This window comes from Talaromyces rugulosus, chromosome IV, assembly GCF_013368755.1.
Source record: "Talaromyces rugulosus chromosome IV, complete sequence".
Taxonomy (NCBI): Eukaryota; Fungi; Ascomycota; class Eurotiomycetes; order Eurotiales; family Trichocomaceae; genus Talaromyces; species Talaromyces rugulosus.
Genome location: NC_049564.1, coordinates 3019078 through 3035042, shown reverse-complemented (window position 1 = coordinate 3035042; position 15965 = coordinate 3019078). Strand labels below are relative to the sequence as shown.

Sequence of the window (15965 nt, the reverse complement as noted above, 5' to 3'; positions counted from 1 at the left end):
CATGTATGTTTTTACATCAACATTGACCTCTGGAGTACATAATCAATGTGTTGATATCAACTATGTATAAGTATGCACAGAAGTCTCAAGTGCTCACTATCCTTTAATGTTCACATTGAAACCACCGACTGAAAAAAAGATATTACCCAACTCTCCTTACACACTAGATAATTATTAACCAAAAAAAGCCTATAACTGTATGTTTACTATTCCTCCGAGTCTACACGCGAGATGCGGAGAAGCACTAAGTTAGCTCGACCCAAGAAACGCGTCCCAAAGAACGCATGGGGCGGCGCGTAATGACATGTAATGTATAATAAATAAACAAACCATGATTGCCTAGATTCAAGTAGATTGGGGCTGTTAAACAGGTTTTAAAATACACTATTTGGTTATTTCCATGGTTGGTGACTTTTAGATGTACTAGTAATATACATACACCAGTTGACCAGTTTGTACGGTATATCGATTCTAATTGGGTGAATATACATGACTCTAGATGATGTCACAAGTGAATTAATATCCTGTTAAAATGGAGTGATATTAAAGTTAAATTAAAACAGTTGATTTAAATCGATATACTACTATAGGTGTAGTGTACGTCACAGATTTTGTAGGGACTATCATACTCATGAATTATAGACCAAACTTCTTCACAAACCCCTCAACATCTTCATCTCCAATCGTGTCAATCTTGGCCTTTGCAACCCGCTCGACAGCCTCATCCACCGGCTCATCGCCGTCCAGTACATCATACCAACCCTCGGTATCATCTCTAGCCAGCAACCGATCCGCCACTAGAGCCACATTCTCCCTCGAAATCTTGCGCTCGCCAATCGGCACCTGGCCCAGGGCTACCTTGCTAGAGGCTGGTTCATCCGTAAGCGTGCCCGGGCGCAGATTAATGCTTTGAAAGTGCCTGGTTGGCTCTTTGCGCTTGGTCACCGCCGCCAGCGCGGTTTGTAGCTGATCGGCTTCCCATTTGGCCTTGCAGTAGTCTGGCAGAATACTACTCCAGAGCTTGTTTGTGCGTTCCCAGTCGGCGTCTGAGAACCACGAGGGTCGGGTGGCGCGGCTGCCGATGTGCGAGATGAGTAGGAATTTGCGCACTTGCGGTGTTGCGAAGGAGCTGCTGATGAAGTGTTTGGCAGCTTCTTGGTCGATGGCAACTGTACGCTGTGCGCCGCCTTTTCCGCCGGCACCTGTGATGCATCGTCAGTTTCTATTATATAACTTCTGACATGTCCCGCAAGGGAGTTTTTTTAGGATCATGGGACATACCAGCCGCCCAAACAACATACTCTGGACGCACTTTGTCCAGAATGCTCTGCGCGTCCGCGACACTCTTCACATCGTCCAGACTCGACACCAGCACCGAGACCTTGCCCGGCTGACCAGAGCCCAGCTTGAGGATCTCGGCTTCGTGGTCGGCGTTGCGGACCACGCTGGTTACGTTCCAGGCGCGCGCGAGCAGTAGCGGGGTGAGATAGAGGGCGATTTTGCCATGGCCGCCGAGGAGGAGGACTCTTGGGGTGGACATTTTGGGATGGTTAGCTTTAAGGATTAATTAATTAATTAATTAATTGGTGTTTCTGTGTAGTTTGAATTGAAGAGGAAGAGATCACATTGTGATCTGGATGCGGGGCTGCCATGGCGTCATCGACGATCATCCGGTCCGCATCCGGCATACACTACTATATAACATATATATTGTATACATGTACATGGTAACATTGAAAGTTTAAGCAAGGCAGTGGACGCAGCGGGATGAGCCGCTGACGATCCGTGGAAGAGTGTACCTCTTGAATTAATGCAGCATATAATTCATTCTGTTCTTTCATTCCTTACACCATCAGCCGGATTAGGAAAATGCCCTTCAACAAGCGGTGACTATGGAGACTGGTCCCGAGATAAAACTATTAAACTATGAGATTCTCGCAAATGGAAGCAGTCGATACTACTGTTCATCTCTCGCTGTCTTCAAATGCTTCTTATGGTGTTGCTGGAGCAGCATCTTTTGCATCTGGTAATCTTCCAAAACCGAGCTCTGCGTGGTGCTGGGTTGCATCGGTGGCCCGTGGGAGCTCTATCTGATCTGCTGGGTCTGAGGATGTGCCAGGCGCATGAGGTGCTTGCGCCGCTTTCTCATGCTCTTCGCGAAACAGCATCAATCGCTTCTTGTTCTGGTTCTCGAGCAGCATCCATTGCATGTGGTAATCTTGCAAAGCCCGGTCTTGTGGAACTCTGACCAGTGTTGGCGATTGAGGTAATCCTTGCTGGGGTTGTTTTGGTGTGTCTTGCTCCCCATTGTCTGCTAGGTTTAGAGTTGTGCCAGACGCATGGGGTGCTTGTGCCGTATTCTCCTGCTTTTCACGAGCCATCATCAACCGTTTCCGTGTGCTTTGCTCTACCTGATTTGCCAAAGCTGAAGATGTTCCGGGTGTATGAAGTTCGTGTACTGTATGCTCCTGCGCCTCCTGAGTCATAAGTAAACTGTTTGTCGTGTTTTCTTCACTGATTATCCCTTTAGGACGAGAAACATTCTTTTTCCCATGTGCATGTTTGGGAATTGTCTTCAAATGATCTTTCATTCCTGGGAACTCCTCATCTAGAGGCTCGTGTGCATCAATGCTTTCCCAACAATGTTCACACCAATATCTCGTGCATCGTGAGCACCAGAAGATTGGAGTACATATACAGTCATGGTGAATACAGTTTCGCTGAGGGCAGCTCTTTTTTTGACAATGTGGTGTATGACTTGATGAGGGTTGACTGGATTGACTGGATTGTCTCGACGGATCCATGGGTGTTATATATGGTGCAAAACTTAATAGATAATAGCACAAGATCGGATCGCTTGTCTACTAAAGTTGAGTGGAGACTGGTAACGTTGAGCGGAGTCTGGCTGGTTAGGGGGAGATGGAAGTGGGGGAAAGCCTGTTAACCAGATGCAAACAATACAAACATAAAGTTAGCTCTCCTTGGACCTCTCCCAAGCAGACTGCAACATATTTCGCTCGCTCACTTGGGGATTAGACCCTAGCTTATGTCATTGTACAATCGCGATTGTCTCTTGTCTAACATAAACACCGCTTCCGACTATCACTCTGTTGGGGATCCTGTTCTTTGCCCGGGTTGGACATTCCGTTGGAATAGTTCTGGCTCAGCGCCCCTTTTTCTGCTACTTCCTCAAATAGTAAGAGGGTAAGACCTTGGTTATACTGTCTAAGATAATTAAGAAATAAATATATTATTTAACATATTTATACGAGGCAGGTGGAATAAGCCGCCGACGATCCGTGGAAGAGCGTACTTCTTAAACCGTACTCTCCTGCTATTATCAGAACTTTCTTATCACTCCTACTAAAATGGAACCAGTTTTCTGCCCAATTGTTGACGTAAGTGGTCTGCACAGCCCCTTGTCTCTGCATACTGACATCCCAATTTGAAGCCCGCGAGTAAGGACGACAGTGGGGATTTTCCACCAGATAACGTTGACCTCGACTTTGTTACAAATGAGTCACTTGTCGCTCTCCTTGATTCCGCTCCAATCATTTACCAACTCGGTGGAACGACAGTCGTGCGGCTTTCGAAAGAGCTTGCGATGAAAGGTGGTGGAAGCGTGCTGCCCTGTGAGGCGGAAACACTAAAACTCATTGAATCATCAAATTGCTCCATTCGAGCTCCTCGAGTCCGTCGCTCCTTCCAGTTGCCAGACGAGACGCAATATTTCGGCACTATGGGGTATATAGTGATGGATTACATCCGTGGTCAATCGCTTGATAAGCTCTGGGAGGAACTCACTGACGAGCGCCGACTGGATATCGCTTCACAAACTGCCACGATGATCCTCGAAATTCAGTCCATTGATATTCCAACACCTGGGCCATTAAATGCAGGGCCTTGCCGTGGCCGATTTTTTACGCATTACAGTGCTGCTCTATCTTCACAACAGAGTTATCCCGACTTTAACGCTTTGGTGCTATCCTTGATCCCCTCCTATCCCATCGAACATCGACAACTAGATTCTATTGCGTATGGACTGACAACAGCTGCATTGGCGTGATATAGCATCCTTGCCTGGGCCACCAGGTCGTCTATACTTTTACCGTGGGATTCAATTGCCAGTTTCGTCTCCTTGCCCGAGGTCTCCAGATCCTCTATCCCTATGGATGAGATTATTAATCCAGTCCCCATGACTACTGATTTGGGCGCCCATACATCTGTTCTCCTTGTCCCAAGATTGACTAGACGCAAGTAGGCTCCGAGCTGCTTCTTTGACGTGTTCTGATGTTGGCCGCCATCTTGATGCTGCAGCTGGCGCTAGATAGGTTAGTGGGGATATTTGAGGGAAATCGGAGCCGTAATGTCTTTGTGTGACAGGGAATAGCTTCAGCCCAGTGAAAACCCATAACTTCAAGTACAGAGTAATCTAGAGTATACTAGCTATCTCGTTTGACGATCATCCGGTCTGCATCCGGCCATACACTTGTAACATATATATCATATTCAATGTGCCGTATAATATGCACAGAAGAGGCATGTCATTCAATCGACATGTTCACACAAGGCAGGTCGAACAATGGACGCAGCGGGATGAGCCGCCGACGATCCGTGGAAGACAAAGAATCGGTCTATACTACGTATGTACTACTCCGTACGGAGCACCTACTAAAACGGTAAACCTCGTACGGAGTAGACTGACTCACTGAGGCTACTAAATTCTATCTAGTTAGTCGAAACAAAGGTAATAAACAAAGGTAATAATAATACGGAAGAGAATTACTCCGTACATTGAAAAAGGAATGTCAAAAGCGTGGCTACTGGCCCCCGCCGGCCGCTTACCGTCCACATGGCCGAAGGATGCAGAGGTAACACCTAAATAACCACCGAGGATTTGTTCGACGAGATTCTATCATTCTAGCGTTCCAGCTGCTCAGAACCGATCGCCGATTAGGTTGGTGATCGGGGTGAATATGAATCGATTATTATTATTACTATCATCATCATTACGATGTATTATTATTGTAGTATGGATTTACGGAGACTCCGGTAATAGCTTGAAACAGATTCGGCTATGGTAGGAACATGTTCATTCCTCCAGAACGGAACCCTAGCAATAATATGTAACAAATAACAATGACCTCTCATACCCGTACGAGGCGAGGCGGGCCACTGCAGATTCTGACGACTAATCTCCGACGGGTTTACACATAATGTTACATACTTAGTACTCTGGAGTCTGGCGGATAGTTACGTATTTTACCATGTGATACCAGATCGTATTCATTATTCTGGGCAGCAGAGTAGGGTACTATTTCGATAGTGTTTGTATTTCCGTGGTGATCAGTGGATTCTTCCTTTTTTAAAAAAAAAATTTTTTTTTAATTTTTATCGCGAACATGAATCCTGTGCTGAAATGATGAATCCACTGTTGGGCGGGCCAGACTCGGCGGTCCCGCATCATGGATCTGCCATGCAACGTTAATAATAATGGCTATTGCACTTGGAAATAAAACGAGAAAAAGTCAAAAACACGAAAAAGAACAGGGTGAATGGTGTGGTGACTGGTCAGGGTCACTACTGGATATATGCATGTATACACCAATCACAAAAATAGACCCGAATACGTCTCATGCATATCTCATGCATGTACGGAGTACCGTCCAACATTGGATGCATGGCATACCAGGAAACCTGCAGGTTGTGCTGTTGGCAGTCAGGACTACTGCTAATAATATTGGCGAGATTGTAACCCGTCGATAGGACAGATTTCATTCGTAGCACAGTAGCACATGAAACGGCTAGCAGGGTCCTGGACTCCTGGGCTGATAATTTCAGCCACAGCCGTTGGTTACGGGGTGCCCCGACAATAACCCAACGGGCGTGCGGATAGTCGTCTCTGGTGATATAAGACTTGGTCTTCAGTCCTGAAGAAGCGCTTACTGCTGAGTAGTCCTCGGAAAGCGGCCTCGGCTGATTCGTTTCTAGAAGACATTAAAAGTCATAGACTAACCAGGCCTGGACTAGCGGCCGGTACTGGCCAGTCGGATAGCGGGCGGGTTCCCCCCGCTTTGCCATCCACGGAAAGCCATCGCACTGGCCCCACCCAATTAATTACGGCGCGCCACCATTGGGGGCCCGTCTGCCAGGACCCGCGAGACTAGTCTGTTTCTGGCCTAGTCAGGGGCACGGCCGACACACCTCGCTGGGGTGCCTGGCTGGGACTAGTCTGATTACCGTTTGCTTGTGCGCTCAGCTGGTCAGCTGACTCTGACTCTCCTCTTTGTTCGCCTTGCCTGGTCGGTCTCCTTTATCACCACCCATTGTCATCATTAGCCTCATAGCTCTCAACAGATCTTGGAGCATTCCGATCATCACCGAGGAAACCACAGGCATGATCCATCGAAAAGTGATATGTAAGGAGGTCTTGTCAACATGTACTCCGGACGGAGTACAACCACGAATGCATTGCACCGCATACGGAGAGTTTTAGTTTTACCATTATTATTCGACTATCCATCTGTATTGTTATTGGTGCTGAAGAATGCTGCCAAGCCTGACTATTGCCGGCTCTCCCATAGCCGCCTCGTAGCTCACATTATTATTACCGACTACAGAGTGCTCTAGTTGATGTCGTCCGATTCATCCCGTGAAGCCATACATACAGTCCAGCCAATGAAGGTTTGCGCGAGTCAACAAGACTCAAGATGTATCCGTATACCAAGTCTTTTTTTCTCCGGCAATTGCATCCAATCGTAAAATAAGAGCAACATTAACTCCGTGTGCATTGCCAGCAAGGGGCCGCCTGGGCCAGCTGGAAGGCCTAAAAAACTAAAGCCTAAATAAGCCCGCTAATGCCAATACCGAGTTACCAACAATACACGGTACCGCCGTGACGGTCTCGTATGGCCCACTGACAGGAAATTACCTCCAGCAGCCCCCGGCGGCGGGAACAACTGGCCAGTAACAGCGGCTGCCCTGGACGGCTCCATACGGTACGGTACCGCTGCTAGCGCGTACCGACAAGGCCCTGGGTCGATCGCCCTGTTCTCGACCTGACTAGCATCACCACCATCGTGATCCATCCCCCATCAATATTTTTTTTTTCTTATTCTCACGCGCCCAAAAAGTCAATCAAGTCTCTCCGTGTCACCGTCCGTCCGTTAGTAAGGTTTTAGTGCCTACGAAGCCGCCCAAGCAGCCGGGTCTCTCGCAGGGGAAAAGAAAGCTATGACAAGTTGACAACCCTTGATCCGTCCATCCCATCCACATCCATCTCCGCCCATTATTATTCATTCATTCATTCACCCTCCACCAGCGATCGTCGTCTCTCCCTTCTTTCTTCTGCTCCTTCCCATCTCTCTCACACTCTCACTTTCTTTCACTCCTTCCTTCGTTTCTGTCAATTGATCTCCCACCTCACTCTCTTTGACAACACCTGCGACGACCATCCTGCACAATTGATTTTGGCAGTGTCTGTTTGTTGTCCGTGATCCGTTTGTTTCATGTCTTGATTTTTTCTTCGACTTGTTCACCAATCGATTCGCACATATTTTTCCGCTTCCTGGAGTACGCATATGCATACATAATACACGCAAACACACGCGCTCCACCGACGCACCGCACGCTTTGCATTGCAGCCAGCATTCTTCCGCCAACCACACCACCACCACACCATCCACGTTTTTCAACCCTCCCAGCCCTGCTTGTCGATATCCCCGTCGAACCGAAGCTGAAGAACGTACACTCAGTTGAATCCGTCGATTATGAGGTCGTCCGAGTCGTCTTGATCGATCAGACTTTCCCTTTGGCGAGACCCCTTGTTCTGGATAACAAACAGCTTGGCACGGGAACGCATTGAGTGTGTTCGTCCGCTTCAGTCGGATTCTTTTTTTTAGCCACCACAACCAGCAACCACATCTCGGTCTAATTACACAATGAATAAGTTCCGGAGAACTAAAAAGGTCAAGGAGCCTGTCGAGCCCGAAGCTGCCCCGACCGCCTCCATGGGGTTCATGGGCTCTAACAAATTCAAGAAAAACAAAGCAGCAGACATCCCAGTCCAGCCGGCTCTCGACTTGGAAAATGCGCTGCCGTCAAGCGACAACTTCCGCACCAGCTTGCTGATGCCCAATCTCTCTGCTAGATTTAGCATGCTCCGAGAACAAGATGACCCAACCAGCAAACTCGGAAAGGCCAACGACGACAGCGTCCTCTTCCCCAAGCGCCAGTCACGTCTGAACCTGTTTGGCCACAACCCGAGCCCCCTGACCGATATCGCCGAAGTCGCTTCCATCGGCGGCCGTTCGTCTTTCAACATTGGCCGAACAGACTCGACTGTTGACGAAATGGGAAGAACAAATTCATACGCATCTGCAGATGACTTTACCGACGACTCGTCCACGCATGGCGGCGTCATGAATAGAAAGAGGCCAGGCGAAGGGAACAACCTTTTTGGAGGCCGACAAAAGGTCTACAAGATTCCTATCAGTAGTTCTGGTAAAGATATTGGCAGCAAAGGCAAGAGTGTTTATGAAGATGACGTCCACCTGTCTGCCTTCCAGAAAATGAGACTGAGGGAGAGGGAAGAGAAAGCCCGCATGGGCCTGATGGTCGACGAAGTGCACGACTTGAGCACTCCCGAGTACGAAGATGTTCCTTCTTTCCTGGCCAAGCGAACAACCTCGTCATCGACCACTTCTGGACACTCCAATCCTCGCACATCGACCGCCGCTACGTCTATCGATGAGCAGCCATTATCGAACATCCAGACAAACGGTGCCCCTCCATCTCCTACCAAAAAGTCGACCTGGGTGCCGCCAACCTTGATGGGCCACGTTAGCAAAACGCGACGCCTCTATGGACAGAACCAGGATCAGCCTCCCTCCCCGTTCAACAGATTTGAGACTCTTAGTCGGCAAAACTCTGGCGCAGGAACGCCCGAACGCCCAAGTCTCAGCCGGACCTTCTCGAGGAGTGCGAGCAACCTGAGCGAGCGACACCAAAGACTCTCGCCTGCGAACCCTTCGTCTGCTGGAAGCCGCACTTATAGCCCAACGACATCGGCAAATTCACCCCAGCTGGAGACCGCCGATTCTCAACAGCAGGACCGAACGTCTGGCAGCAGTAGCATCTCTCCGTCGGGATACGGCATCGTTCCACCTCTTAGTCCGCCTGTTAGTGACAATGAGGAGATGTCCGCGCTCAACGCCCACTTGCAACCGGAAGATAGGGGCAAAGCAACCGCCATGGGTCTGTTCAATAAGCCTACTGGTCCTTTCGATGAGCAACAATTCATGCGCCGCCAGCTTCAGATGCATGAGGGTCGCAACACCCCTCCAGTGATGACCCGTCAATCTCCTTCCAACAGCGTTTCACGACCAGAGCCTGTTCGCTCAAGAGGCCTTTCAAACGCCAGCTACCGCTCCAAAGCCGAGTCTGCGTCATCTCGATACAGCGACGACGTCCCGGGCTCCAGAGCTCACAGTGTTCGAGACTATTCGCCTCCCCGAACCGGGACCTTTATGCTGAACCTGGATGCTAGTGACTCTGAAGGACAGGCTGGCGATGAACAGTCTCTGAAAAAGGTGTCTTCTGTCAAGTCCCAGGCCTTTGATGGCATTCACCCAGCCTTCCGCTCTCGCCCTACTTCGAGAGATTCAGACGTTGCATATCCACCTCGCGAGTCGTTTGATTTCCCCGAGGTGAAATATCCCGACCGCGACCTCAATCCTATCCAAGAAAACACCGCCAGTCCCCCATCTCCTATCCTCGAAGAAGCTTCGGAGAGAGCACAAGACTCTCCAACTCTGGGCCCTGCCGGCCTCGGACTGTCCAGCATGATCCGCACTCATTTGAGACATGACAGCGCACAATCTTCCATCTATCCCAATCCTCCCTCACCTAGAGCGTCTGTTCACCAAGATGTTATTCCTTTCAGGCTTGATACAGATTTGGTCAAAGAGTCCCAGGCCGAGTCTGACGAATTGGTTTCTCCAAAGACTGAAATTAAGCCTCCGTCGTATCCGCCTCCAGAGCCGCCGGTGTCTGGGTTCTCAAGTGTAGCCTTGAGGGCCAAGCAACTTCGCGATCAGGCTGCTGCTTTACGCGAGCAGACTAATCAAGCTCGAGAGAGTTCTGAGTCGGACCGCCTGACTGAAATGCCGCCTTCAAGCCAACCGGACCTCAACTTTGGGCACCGCCGAGGCAGCAGTACCGAAACACAAAAGGAGCGCGAAGATTTTGCCAACGAGCTAGCAGAACGGCGAAGACGCGTGCAGGAGAATTTGCATCGTATCGGCAGCCGGTCAAACAGCCCAGCCTCTGGACGACAGACACCCGATGTTGGGTCAGGCAGAACGAGCAACACATTTTCAGCACTGAAGAGCCGCGCAGGCAAGAACAGTCCGCCAGACCGAAGCATCCCTGCGACAAGGGCTTTGAAAAAGCTTGGAATGGGCAGTGCATCGATGAATTCATCCACTCCATCGCTTGACTCTTGGAGGGAGGATGAAATGTCCCACGGGCTGGGTAAGCACTCCAACTCCAGCTCCCCTCAAGTTGGCTCTGGACGCCAGCGACCCTTCCGGGGCGCACCCTCTCGCACCACCAGCTATGGCAGCCAGGAAGACCCCGAGCCAATTCCAAGCCGAACAGCCTCTCCCGCCAGACAATCAAGAGATCGATCCACGTCAACATCGGGCCGGTCCAAAAGCCGCGCACGGCCGCGAGACGACCTTGGAATGGTTGCTGAAGACCCCGTTAGTCACCCTCCTAGTCGAGGCTCGCCTATTGTCCCTTCGTCGGCCCGTCCATCCGTTGATATCGATGACGGATATGCCCGTGAACGATCAGGCTCTGCCACGTTTGGTGGGGTGTCTAGAAGCAGCAGCAGAGCTCCTGCCCCTGGCCAGGTCGACCTCACTGATTCTCACCATCGTCCGTCGCCCATGGCAGCTTACTCTGCCAACGCCACGCCGCCTCTAGAAGGCCCAGAATCGGGCATGTCATACGTGTCGCAATCAAGCCCAACGTATAACAGCATCTCGCAGCGAAGCCCAACCAGCAACAACCTGCCAAAGAGACAGGTAGACAAATGGCAAATCTCCGAACCGACGTTTGTATCAACCACATCCAACGTGCCGATTGTCGACCTGCATGCTGCGGCTAGTCTCCCAAACGGCGTGGAGATACCCCCTGCTGTGCCACCCATGAACCCTCGCCGCAAACGGACTGGCACAGGCACAGGCTCCATGCATCGGCCTCAAACAGCATCTGCGCGATCCAGTCAAGACGAACGCCGACCGATGACGTCGTTTGATGACGAGAAGCGCCAACTTGCACACCAACGACTTCGCAAAATGTCCAGTGAAGGGACCAGTCTGCATGGACGATCTCGGCCAGGAACCATTACTGCTCCTGCCAACTATCCTCCACCACCTACTACATCAGTAGAAGGGGGGATGATCTAAAACATTCGTTTTTTTTCTTTCTTTTTACTTTCGTTGTTTCTTGGTTGCTTCCTATTTAGGGTCATTGCAACATTGGAATGGGTATAGGGTGTGTGATATATGTATGTGAGATACCATTTTAATGTTTGTGGTAATAGGGTATTTGTATTTGATATCCAGGCGTGATTTAGCATAATACAAATATTCAATATTCAAATTCATTTTTTTAATACCTTGGTCTTTGCAGTTGTAACTATATCTCGTAACTTCTTCAGTGTGTTGTAGCCTGGTTGAGCCTCATGCTTATCTAAGTCAAAAAACGCTCATCTGTTGCCAGTCTGTTTGCTCTGCGCCCGACATCGGCCAGACATGTCTGGTTGTTTGCTAGAAGTGGACTGTGGGAGTGGGTCGCTGCAGACAAAGAATATTGTGTATTTGTTGATGTGGTTCTGGTGCTTGGATAGCAACAAGACTGCATGTCTGGGTATTATCAGATATAGGAAGGTTGATATGTTTCTTTGGCGTGTCTATTTGATTGGGGTTTATCAGTTGATATTGCAGTCTGAGAAGTGTGTCAATAGCTAAAAGGTATATCTAATATCACATTCACAAATAGCAAATATCAAATAACTTTTCTTCACCTGAGCCCTAATCTGACCAACTCTTCCCTGGTTATGCACATGTTTGCTTTTGTTTGTTTTTTCTTTCATCCGTCACTCTCCTCTCCACTCCCTGTGCATTTGCATCTTCTTTTTTCTCTGTAATCTTCACCTCGTCAAGCTTTTCCCCTCCCCACCACCGCACAATCCATGCTTGTTTGTCGTCACATTGGATCACAACAACAACAGCAAGCACGATCGCCACGACGATTGCCACCATGGGGACCAGTGCAGGCACAATGAAACGTTACCTTCTGCAGCGGGTGAGTCTTTTTTTCCCTTTTTTTTTCTCTCTCTCTTTCTCCTCATCTCCATCTCTGTTTGCACCATACCTGAGATCACATCCATCATCCCCTATCTCCTATCTCCATCTGCATCTGCATTTGCATTTGCATTTGGACTGGATTTAAAAATCTACCTCTCTTCATTCTGCTTTTTCTTCTTCTTCTTCTTCTTCTTCTTCTTCTTCTTCTTCTTCTTCTTCTTCTTCTTCTTCTTCTTCTTCTTCTTCTTCTTCCTCTTCTGCATCTCCTTCTGCTTGGCCATGTATTACCGCCCCATTCCTATCTCCCAGTTGTTCACACAAAACGAGAATCAGGTCTACCCACAACGCCCAGCCTCAGCTCCGCCTTCCAAGTCGTTGGGTGACGGAAGCGAGGGCGAAGCCGGTGAAAATCTGCCTTTTGTCAACAGCCTGCCTCAGACGCCCACCAGAAAGTCCAAGGCGACGACGACGCTCAAGGCAACACCGCCAGAGACGCCTCCTGCTGCTACTACTACTACTGCAAAAGCGACACCTACCAAGATTCATCCCTCTGGCAAAGCGAGAAACAACAAGCGCAAGAGTGTCAAAAAACAACAGCACGAGCCTTTCCACTCTGATTATCAGGGTTCTGCTGCTGCTGCCAACATGCAGCAGACGCCTGGCTTGCTCATTGTCGACGGGGCGTCGTGGTCAAAGAACGCCCGAAAGGACACCGCTAGCGACAATTTTCGTGTTGAGAATCCTTATGCGGGGGAGTCTCAAGCAGCGGTCAAGCCTGAACCAGGTCAGTCTTCAGTCTTTTCCCTCAGTTTGAACACAACATAGAATAACAAGCTAACCAGCAACAGGATCCAAAGAAACTTCTCACCACAACAACAAACCATACGTCTCGCCTGGCCACGGCACAAACCCTCAGTATGCAGGCCACCAGGACATGCCCATGTACATGGGTGCCCAGGAGGGATACTACTACAACGAGCCGCTGCCCCGTCAGGAGTACCCTGCCGCTTTTGTCCAGCACCCACATGCATACCCTGTGCTGCCTCAACAACAGGGGTTTCCGCCGCCACCGCCACCGCCTCCGTATCAACCGCGTTTCGAACACATGAGATTTGACCCGCAGCAGCGTTTAGAGCAGGCACGGTTTGAGCAGAACCAGCGATTTGATCAGCAGCGTCCCAGCCCGTACCGTGGTGGATATTCCGGGTATCAGAACTCGAAATACCACCATCACCATAACCACAACCACAATCATAACCATAGCCACCATCACCAGGGTATGGGTGAATACCGCCGCGATGAGGGACAGTACTATGCAAACCATGGTCAGTCGGGGTACTCGGGATACACCCCTCCTAAGCCATACCATCACAATGCTCCCTGGAGCCGGTATCGTCAGGTGTCTGCTGAGCATGAGCCTGTGCCGTGTCGTTATTCGCCGCCGGATCCTGCTATTTCTCCTCCTCGAAATGTTACTGCGGCTGTTATGGAGGATGCTGCCGGTTTTGAAAACGCTGCTCCTGTGGTCCAGGATGGAGATGCTAGTGTTGAGGAAAAGGCCGTTGGACAGGGTGTTGTTGATACCGTTGCTGAACAGGTGGATACTAAACCTGAGTTGGATGCTACTTCTGCAAATGTTCATACCAAGTTGGACACCATTGTAAAGTTGGATGTTGTTGGTGGACAGCTGGATGCTAAACCTAAGCTGGGCTCTACTGCTGAAGAGTCGACTAAAAAGATCGAAAAGCCTGCTGTCAACTCCGACTCGGATGCTCCTGTTGAGGATATCACTCATAAAATCGGCGTTGTCCCAAAGGACATTCCCGTCGAGTCAGATATTAGCACTGTGGTTGCTGCCGGAATCTCGAATGTTAGTCCCGAGGCGATTCCTGAAGAGCCTGCGACTACAAGTGCCACTGCAGAGCTGGCTGCAGGCCACGATTCCGAAACCGAGACTCTACAAGAATCACCTAGAGCTGCCTCCCCCGGCGAACACGTTCCATACCAAGTGATCCAACACCAAGAAAGTTTGATCGTCCAGTTCGCAACGGTCGACATGGCCGAAGCGCTGCCCTTGGCAAATCACCTGGTCAACGTGTTTACAAGCCGGGCATACGGCGACGTGGAAATCGGGCTCAGCTCTTCCCAAAACAAGTGGCTCACCAGAGATTTCACCGCCCATCGAGTGATCATCGCCCAAAGTCCCGTACTCAAATCGATTCTGAACCGGCGCGAGGCAATGGACGGGAAGCTTAGGATAGAGCTCATTGCTGGCAAACGGTTCAGCATGATGCGTTCTTTTGACTGTGCGCTGCAGAATCTCTACGGGCTGCCACTTTTGGAGTTCGAGGACATTCCCAAACATACGCGTCTTGCATTCTCCTGTGGCGGAGCGCTGAATGTTCAAGTTCCTGCGCATGTCACAGCGCTCGAAGTCGAGTTTTTGATAGGGTACATGGCGGTGGGGGCATTTATGAGTGTTGAACGCATTGCCCTTGCCGGTTTCCGCATTATGCAAGACTACATTCACTGGTGCAGCCTCGAGACGTTTTTCCATTTCGGCGTCTGGCCACAAGACTTTTTGATCATGTATGCCGAGATAGACGAAGAGCCCCAGGCCAAAAAGGGAGGCAAGGGCAACAAGGGCAAAGGCCGTAAGAAGCTGGGTGAACTGCCGAGTTTGGTAGAGCCCCTGAATGAAGAAGTTGTTGATAACTTTGCGCCTACAATCGCTACGTTGGCGGCCAAGTGGTTGGTGGGAAACATGCCAACCAACTTTACTTTCGACCAGACTGCATACGCGACTAAATTGCAGGACCGTATTCCCGGCAAACTCCTCGACGGGCCAAAGAAAAGCGGTACTCCAGCGCCAGCAGCAGTTGAATTGGTCGGGCTAGAGGCAGGCAGACACGAGCAGCCTACCGTGGCACACACACTAATCTCAGGGATTTTGTTAGCGCTACCCTTTACGCAGCTGCGCGAGATTGTGGGTCTGCTGCGGTCGGAGAACATGCTCACGGCAAAGCTGGTGCGAAACGTGCTTGAAGAACGCGAACATCGTCGGATCCTGGCTCTGCGCGAGTACGTCAACAATCAGCCGAACAAGAAGGTGAAGGACGTACCGGAATCGCATTTCGTGCTAGGCTACCGCGAGTTTGCTGTCCATTTTGAGATGCGCGACATGCTGGACGAGCACATGCAGGAGACCAGACATGACTTTACGCTGCACCGCGAGTGGGTGGGCTATCAGACTCGAGGAGAGGCTCAGCCGGTTTTGGAGAAGTTTCGTGGTTGATTTGATTTATTATTACCGATGAGTTTGATCGGTCGTATTCCTTCTTTCTGGATGTGGTTGATCTGGTGTTGATCTCTGTTTCTGGTGTGATCTGAACAATCACCGACTGTAGGTAGGCTGTACGCACAATTCGTAAGCAATGCACAACATGGTTGATCCTGGCCAACCCACCAAGACAAATGTAGTAATTCGGTCATCTGTAAAGCATAGAAGTAATAGCAATAATAATAAGAGAAGGATTAAGAAGCAAGGGAGGTTGTTACTAAGAGGGAACGGCTGACCGTTATTTCCCA

General features: G+C 49.9%; 5 protein-coding genes across 5 annotated transcripts; 3 read left to right on the top strand and 2 right to left on the bottom strand.

Moving 5' to 3' along the window:
• Nucleotides 1-636: 636 nt before the first annotated feature.
• On the bottom strand, nucleotides 637-1540 carry TRUGW13939_07850 (uncharacterized protein; the record flags this gene model as incomplete). The annotated part of the gene is made up of 2 exons (XM_035490987.1): nucleotides 637-1202; nucleotides 1282-1540. The coding sequence occupies 2 exons, from the start codon at nucleotides 1538-1540 to the stop codon at nucleotides 637-639; spliced, it is 825 nt and encodes a 274-aa protein (XP_035346880.1).
• Nucleotides 1541-1991: 451 nt separating this feature from the next.
• On the bottom strand, nucleotides 1992-2486 carry TRUGW13939_07849 (uncharacterized protein; the record flags this gene model as incomplete). Its single annotated transcript, XM_035490986.1, has 1 exon — nucleotides 1992-2486. One exon carries the CDS (start codon nucleotides 2484-2486, stop codon nucleotides 1992-1994), a length of 495 nt encoding a protein of 164 aa, XP_035346879.1.
• Nucleotides 2487-3368: 882 nt separating this feature from the next.
• On the top strand, nucleotides 3369-4066 carry TRUGW13939_07848 (uncharacterized protein; the record flags this gene model as incomplete). Its single annotated transcript, XM_035490985.1, has 2 exons — nucleotides 3369-3398; nucleotides 3452-4066. 2 exons carry the CDS (start codon nucleotides 3369-3371, stop codon nucleotides 4064-4066), a joined length of 645 nt encoding a protein of 214 aa, XP_035346878.1.
• Nucleotides 4067-7940: 3874 nt separating this feature from the next.
• Nucleotides 7941-11474, top strand: TRUGW13939_07847 (uncharacterized protein; the record flags this gene model as incomplete). The annotated part of the gene is made up of 1 exon (XM_035490984.1): nucleotides 7941-11474. One exon carries the CDS (start codon nucleotides 7941-7943, stop codon nucleotides 11472-11474), a length of 3534 nt encoding a protein of 1177 aa, XP_035346877.1.
• A 1182-nt stretch (nucleotides 11475-12656) lies between these two features.
• Nucleotides 12657-15672, top strand: TRUGW13939_07846 (uncharacterized protein; the record flags this gene model as incomplete). The annotated part of the gene is made up of 2 exons (XM_035490983.1): nucleotides 12657-13161; nucleotides 13226-15672. The coding sequence occupies 2 exons, from the start codon at nucleotides 12657-12659 to the stop codon at nucleotides 15670-15672; spliced, it is 2952 nt and encodes a 983-aa protein (XP_035346876.1).
• Between the last annotated feature and the right edge of the window lie 293 nt (nucleotides 15673-15965).